This window comes from Petromyzon marinus (genome assembly GCF_048934315.1).
Source record: "Petromyzon marinus isolate PM22_M1 ecotype Great Lakes invasive population chromosome 83 unlocalized genomic scaffold, UKy_Petmar_22M1.pri1.0 chr83_unloc.3, whole genome shotgun sequence".
Lineage (NCBI taxonomy): Eukaryota > Metazoa > Chordata > Hyperoartia > Petromyzontiformes > Petromyzontidae > Petromyzon > Petromyzon marinus.
In genome coordinates, this window is record NW_027422636.1 from 1,941 (window position 1) to 10,000 (window position 8,060).

General features: G+C 50.5%; 1 protein-coding gene across 1 annotated transcript in view; it reads right to left on the reverse strand.

The window, feature by feature from the left end:
• Positions 1 to 1,108: 1,108 nt before the first annotated feature.
• LOC142908391 (nucleolar complex protein 3 homolog) overlaps positions 1,109 to 8,060 on the reverse strand; it is a 66,449-nt gene continuing 59,497 nt past the window's right edge. The window contains exons 15-18 of the mRNA XM_076058987.1: positions 6,834 to 6,905; positions 4,236 to 4,592; positions 3,734 to 3,862; positions 1,109 to 1,206 (exon numbers count right to left, since the gene is read on the reverse strand). Coding sequence (XP_075915102.1) covers positions 3,783 to 3,862; positions 4,236 to 4,592; positions 6,834 to 6,905 — 509 coding nt within the window. The 3' untranslated portion in view covers positions 1,109 to 1,206; positions 3,734 to 3,782. The remainder of the gene's footprint in view (positions 1,207 to 3,733; positions 3,863 to 4,235; positions 4,593 to 6,833; positions 6,906 to 8,060) is intronic.

An 8,060-nucleotide genomic window follows, 5' to 3' on the forward strand; every position in this document is an offset into this window, starting at 1 on the left:
TTGTTATTGATGCTGTTATTGATGTTGTTATTGTTGTTATTGCTTGTTATTGATGTTATTGATGTTGTTATTGATATTGATGTTGTTATTGTTGTTGTTATTGTTGTTATTGATGTTGTTATTATTGATGTTATTGATGTTGTTATTGATGTTGTTATTGTTGTTATTGATGTTATTATTGATGATGTTGTTGTTATTGATGTTGTTATTGATGTTATTATTGATGATGTTGTTGTTATTGATGTTGTTATTGATGTTATTATTGATGATGTTGTTGTTATAGATGATGTTGTTATTGTTGTTATTGATGTTATTATTGATGATGTTGTTGTTATAGATGATGTTGTTATTGTTGTTATTGATATTATTATTGATGATGTTGTTGTTATTGATGTTGTTATTGATGTTATTATTGATGATGTTGTTGTTATTGATGTTGTTATTGATGTTGTTATTGTTATAGATGATGTTGTTATTGATGTTATTGATGATGTTATTGATATTTTTATTATTGATGTTATTGTTGTTGTTATTATTGATGTTGTTATTGATGATGTTATTGATTATGATGTTATTATAGATGATGTTATTGTTGTTATTGATGATGTTGTTATTGATTATGATGTTATTATTGTTGTTGTTATTGATTTTGTAATTGTTGTTATAGATGATGTTATTGATGATGTTGTTATTGTTGTTATTGATGATGTTGTTATTTATGTTATTGATGTTATTATTGATGTTATTATTGATGATGATGTTGTTGTTGATGTTGTTGTTGTTGATGTTGTTGTTATTATTGTTGTTATTGATGTTATTGATGATGTTGTTATTGTTATTATTGTTGTTATAGATGATGTTATTGTTGTTATTATTGATGATTATGTTATTGTTATTATTGTTGTTGTTATTGATGTTATTGTTGATGTTATTGATGTTATTATTGATTATGTTGTTATTATTGTTATTGTTGATGTTATTGTTATTATTGTTGTTTTTATTATTGTTGTTGTTATTGTTATTATTGTTGTTGTTATAGATGTTATTATTGATGTTGTTGTTGTTATTGTTATTATTATTGTTGTTGTTATTGTTGTTGTTTACTGACCGGCGGGTCAGCGAGTGGGGGAGGGAGCCCCTCCCCTCCATGGGAACTCCCTGGAGCAAGTGGAGAGCCACTTGAGACACAGCGGGGTGGTAGTGACCCTGGGACACACACACAGTGAGTGTGACACACACAGTGACACACACAGTGACACACACACACAGTGAGTGTGACACACACAGTGACACACAGTGTGACACACTCACACACAGTGTGAGTGTGTCACACACAGTGACACACACAGTGACACACACAGTGAGTGTAACACACACACAGTGTCACACACAGTGTGACACACACACAGTGACACACACACACAGTGATACACACAGTGTGACACACACAGTGTGAGTGTGACACACAGTGAGTGTGACACACACACAGTGTCACACACAGTGTGACACACACACAGTGTGACACACACACACAGTGATACACACAGTGTGACACACACAGTGTGAGTGTGACACACAGTGAGTGTGACACACACACAGTGACACACACAGTGTGACACACACAGTGACACACACACAGTGTGACACACACACATTGACACACACAGTGACACACACACAGTGAGTGTGACACACACAGTGACACACACACACAGTGACACACACACACACAGTGTGACACACACACAGTGACACACACAGTGACACACACACAGTGACACACACACAGTGACACACTCACACACAGTGACACACACAGTGACACACACACAGTGAGTGTGACACACACAGTGACACACACACACAGTGACACACACACACACAGTGTGACACACACACAGTGACACACACAGTGACACACACACAGTGACACACACACAGTGACACACTCACACACAGTGACACACACACAGTGACACACACAGTGACACACACACAGTGACACACACACAGTGACACACTCACACACAGTGACACACACACACAGTGTGACACACACACACACACACATTGACACACACAGTGACACACACACAGTGAGTGTGACACACACAGTGACACACTCACACACAGTGACACACACACAGTGTGACACACACACAGTGTGACACACACACACACACATTGACACACACAGTGACACACACACAGTGAGTGTGACACACACAGTGACACACTCACACACACATTGACACACACAGTGACACACACACAGTGAGTGTGACACACACAGTGACACACTCACACACAGTGACACACTCACACACAGTGACACACACACACAGTGTGACACACACACAGTGTGACACACACACAGTGTGACACACACACACACACATTGACACACACAGTGACACACACACACACAGTGTGACACACACACAGTGACACACTCACACACACATTGACACACACAGTGACACACACACAGTGAGTGTGACACACACAGTGACACACTCACACACACACAGTGACACACACACACAGTGTGACACACACACATTGACACACACAGTGTGACACACACAGTGAGTGTGACACACACAGTGACACACTCACACACAGTGACACACACACACAGTGTGACACACACACAGTGTGACACACACACACACACATTGACACACACAGTGACACACACACAGTGAGTGTGACACACACAGTGACACACACACACACAGTGACACACACACAGTGACACACACACATTGACACACACAGTGACACACACACAGTGACACACACACATTGACACACACAGTGACACACACAGTGAGTGTGACACACAGTGACACACTCACACACAGTGACACACACACACAGTGTGACACACACACAGTGTGACACACACACACACACATTGACACACACAGTGACACACACACAGTGAGTGTGACACACACAGTGACACACTCACACACACACAGTGACACACACACAGTGTGACACACACACATTGACACACACAGTGTGACACACACAGTGAGTGTGACACACACAGTGACACACTCACACACACACAGTGACACACACACGAGTGACACACACACATTGACACACACAGTGACACACACAGTGAGTGTGACACACACAGTGACACACTCACACACAGTGACACACACACAGTGACGTGGGTCAGGGTCGTAGTGACGGCTGCTGATGCTGATGATGATGCTGATGATGACGATGCTGCTGTTGATAATGACGTGATGCTGATGACGGTGATGATGATGCTGTTGATGATGCCGATGCTGCTGCTGATGATGACGCTGACGATGATCATGACGATGATGACGACGCCGACGATGATCATGACGACGATGATGATGATGCTCATGACGATGGTGACGCCGACGATGATCATGACGACGATGACGATGATCATGACGACGATCATGATGATGATCATGACGACGATGACGATGATCATGACGACGATGACGATGATCATGACGACGATGACGATGATCATGACGACGATGACGATGATCATGACGATGATGATGATGATCATGATGACGATGATGCTCATGACGATGACAATGCTGACGATGATCATGACGACGATGGTGACGCCGACGATGATCATGACGATGATGATGATGATGATGACGACGATCATGACGATGATCATGACGACGACGATGATGACGAGGGGTCTGCGGCTACTCACGGCGAGGAGGTGCAGCTCCCACAATGCCGTGCGGTGTGCTCGGCACTGCTCAGGATGCTCTGCCAGGGGCAGGTAGCAGCCCGAGCCGCCAGAGTCGCTGTCCAACAACACGGCACTGGCCGGGAACGCCTGGAGCGGGCACACGGGGTGAGCGAGGTGGTGAGGGTGGTGGTGTGAGTTGGTGAGCGTGTTGGTGAGCGTGGTGGTGAGTTGGTGAGCGTGTTTGTGAGCGTGCTGGTGAGTTGGTGAGCGTGTTGTGTGAGCGAGGTGGTGAGCGAGGTGGTGAGTTGGTGAGCGTGTTGGTGAGCGTGCTGGTGAGCTGGTGAGCGTGTCGGTGAGGGTGTCGGTGAGCGTGTCGGTGAGCTGGTGAGCGTGCCAGTGAGCGTGCCGGTGAGCTGGTGAGCGTGTCTGTGGTGAGCGTGTCTGTGGTGAGCGTGCTGGTGAGCGAGTTGGTGAGCTGGTGAGCGAGTTGGTGAGGGTGTTGGTGAGGGGCTAGCCTCACCAGGAGGAGAGCTCGGGTGCTGGCGAGGGCGCCCAGGGCCCCGTGAGGGCCCAGGTGCAGGCCCAGCGTGGCCAGCCGCTTGCCAAAGGCCTGGGCCACTGGTGAGTGTGTCTGTGGTGAGCGAGTTGGTGAGCTGGTGAGCGAGTTGGTGAGCGAGTTGGTGAGCGTCTAGCCTCACCAGGAGGAGAGCTCGGGTGCTGGCGAGGGCGCCCAGGGCCCCGTGAGGGCCCAGGTGCAGGCCCAGCGTGGCCAGCCGCTTGCCAAAGGCCTGGGCCACGCTCTGAGCCACCTGACGCCGGCGGCGGAGCAACGCCGTGTCCACACAGCTCAGCAGCAGGCGCACGTCACAGCTGCTGCCTGTGGTGGGGGGGTGGTGGTGGGGGGGTGGTGGGGGGTGGTGGTGGGGGGGTGGTGGTGGGGGGGTGGAGGGGAGGTAGTAGGGGGGTAGTTAAGTGGCAGTGGGTGGTAGTGGGAAGGTAATGGGGGGTAGTGCGTGCGTAGTTAAGTGGTAGTGGGTGGTAGTGGGTGGGTAGTGGGGGGGTAGTGGGTGGGTAGTGGGTGGGTAGTGGGTGGTAGTGGGGGGTAGTGGGTGGTAGTGGGTGGTAGTGGGGGGTAGTTGAGTGGTAGTGGGTGGTAGTGGGTGGGTAGTGGGTGGGTAGTGGGTGGGTAGTGGGTGGTAGTGGGTGGGTAGTGGGTGGGTAGTGGGTGGTAGTGGGGGGTAGTGGGTGGTAGTGGGTGGTAGTGGGGGGTAGTTGAGTGGTAGTGGGTGGTAGTGGGTGGTAGTGGGGAGGTAGTGGGTGGTGGTAGTTGAGTGGTAGTGGGTGGTAGTGGGAAGGTAATCGGGGGTAGTGCGTGGGTAGTTAAGTGGTAGTGGGTGGTAGTGGGGGGTAGTGGGGGGGTGATGGGGGAGTAGTGGGGGGGGGTGGTGGGGAGGTAGTGGGCGGTAGTGGGGGGGGTAGTGGGTGGGTAGTTGAGTGGTAGTTGAGTGGTAGTGGGGGATAGTGGGGGGTAGTTGAGTGGTAGTGGGTGGGAGTGGGGGGTAGTGGGGGGTAGTTTAACACGTAGGCTTTCGCGACCAATATTATTCATATTTATTATGAGTGGGGGGGTAGTTGGTTGGTAGTGGGTGGTAGTGGGGGGGTAATGGGTGGTAGTGGGGGGTAGTGGGTGGTAGTTGAGTGGTAGTGGGTGGTAGTGGGGAGGCAGTGGGTGGGTAGTTGAGTGGTAGTGGGTGGGAGTGGGGAGGTAGTGGGGGGTAGTGGGTGGGTAGTGGGTGATAGTGGGGGGTAGTAGGTGGTAGTGGGGAGGTAGTGGGGTGGTAGTGGGTGGGTAGTTGAGTGGTCGTGGGTGGTAGTGGGGGGTAGTGGGTGGGTAGTGGGTGGTAGTGGGGGGTAGTGGGTGGTAGTGGGTGGTAGTGGGGGTAGTGGGGGGTAGTTGAGTGGTAGTGGGTGGTAGTGGGTGGTAGTGGGGAGGTAGTGGGTGGTGGTAGTTGAGTGGTAGTGGGTGGGTAGTTGAGTGGTAGTGTGGAGGTAGTGGGTGGTAGTGGGGGGTAGTGGGGGGTAGTTGAGTGGTAGTGGGTGGGTAGTTGAGTGGTAGTGGGGGGTAGTGCGTGGGTAGTTGAGTGGTAGTGGGTGGTAGTGGGGGGTAGTGGGTGGTAGTGGGGAGGTAGTGGGTGGGTAGTTGAGTGGTAGTGGGTGGGTAGTTGAGTGGTAGTGGGTGGTAGTGGGAGGTAGTGGGTGGTAGTGGGTGGAGAGTTGAGTGGTAGTGGGTGGTAGTGGGGGGTAGTGGGTGGGTAGTTGAGTAGTAGTGGGTAGGTAGTGGGTGGTAGTGGGGAGGTAGTTGAGTGGTAGTGGGTAGGTAGTGGGTGGTAGTGGGGAGGTAGTGGGTGGGTAGTTGAGTGGTAGTGGGGGGTAGTGGGTGGTAGTGGGGAGGTAGTGGGTGGGTAGTTGAGTGGTAGTGGGTGGTAGTGGGGGGTAGTGGGTGGTAGTGGGTGGGTAGTTGAGTGGTAGTGGGTGGTAGTGGGGGGGTGGTGGGTGGGTAGTGGGGGGGGGGTAGTTGAGTGGTAGTGGGTGGTAGTGGGGGGTGGGTGGGGGGGAGGTAGTGGGGGGGTGGTGGGGGGGAGGTAGTGGGGGGGTAGTTAAGTGGTAGTGGGTGGTAGTGGGGGGGTGGTGGGGGGGTAGTGGGGGGGGGTAGTTGAGTGGTAGTGGGTGGTAGTTGGGGTAGTGGGTGGGTAGTTGAGTGGTAGTGGGTGGTAGTGGGTGGTAGTGGGTGGTAGTGGGTAGGTACCTGTGGGTGGTAGTGGGTGATAGTGGGTGGGTACCTGTGGGTGGTAGTGGGTGGTAGTGGCTGGGTAGTTGGGTGGCAGTGGGTGGTAGTGGGTGGGTAGTTGAGTGGTAGTGGGGGCAGTGGGGGGTAGTGGGTGGGTAGTTGAGTGGTAGTGGGTGGTAGTTGGGGGTAGTGGGTAGGTACCTGTGGGTGGTGGTGGGTGGTAGTGGGTGGGTAGTGGGGGGTAGTGGGTGGGTAGTTGGGTGGTAGTGGGGGGTAGTGGGTGGGTAGTTGAGTGGTAGTGGGTGGTAGTGGGGGGTAGTGGGGGGGTACCTGTGGGTATGCGGTAGAGCGTGGAGTAGAGGTGTGAGTAGAAGCGAGATGGATCGATGTTCAACACATCACCTGGCACACAGCAACAGCAACAACATCAACATCACCAACAACATCAACATCACCAACAACATCAACATCACCAACAACATCAACATCACCAACAACATCAACATCAACAACAACATCACCATCAGCATCATCACCATCAACATCACCATCAACATCACCATCAACATCACCATCAACATCACCATCAGCATCAACAACATCAACATCACCATCATCACCATCAACATCACCATCAACATCATCAACATCACCATCAACAACATCAACATCACCATCATCAACATCAACATCACCACCACCAACATCATCAACATCACCACCACCAACATCATCAACATCACCACCACCATCACCACCACCAACATCATCAACATCACCATCACCACCACCAACATCATCAACATCACCACCACCAACATCATCAACATCACCACCAACATCATCAACATCACCACCACCATCACCACCACCAACATCATAAACATCACCACCACCATCACTCTCAACATCACCACCATCAACATCATCACCTGTCACAAGCACAATCACCATCAACATCATCATCACCTGTCACACAGCACCACCACCATCACCATCACCACCATCACCACCACCATCAACATCACTATCACCATTACCATCATCAACACTCTCAACATCACCACCAACATCACCATCAACATCACCATCATCACCACTACCATCATCACCATCGTCGTGTGTGTGTACGTGTGTGTGTACGTGTGTGTGTGTACGTGTGTGAGTGTACGTGTGTGTGTACGTTTGTGTGTGTACGTGTGTGTGTACGTGTGTGTGTGGGTGTGTGTGTACGTGTGTGTACGTGTGTGTGTACGTGTGTGTGTGTACGTGTGTATACGTGTGTGTGTGTACGTGTGTGTGTGTGTACGTGTGTGTGTGTACGTGTGTGAGTGTACGTGTGTGTGTGTACCTGTGTGTGTGTGTACGTGTATGTGTACGTGTGTGAGTGTACGTGTGTGTGTGTACGTGTGTGTACGTGTGTGTACGTGTGTGTACTGTGTGTGTGTACGTGTGTGTGTGTACGTGTGTGAGTGTACGTGTGTGTGTACGTTTGTGTGTGTACGTGTGTGTGTACGTGTGTGTGTGTGTGTACGTGTGTGTACGTGTGTGTGTGTA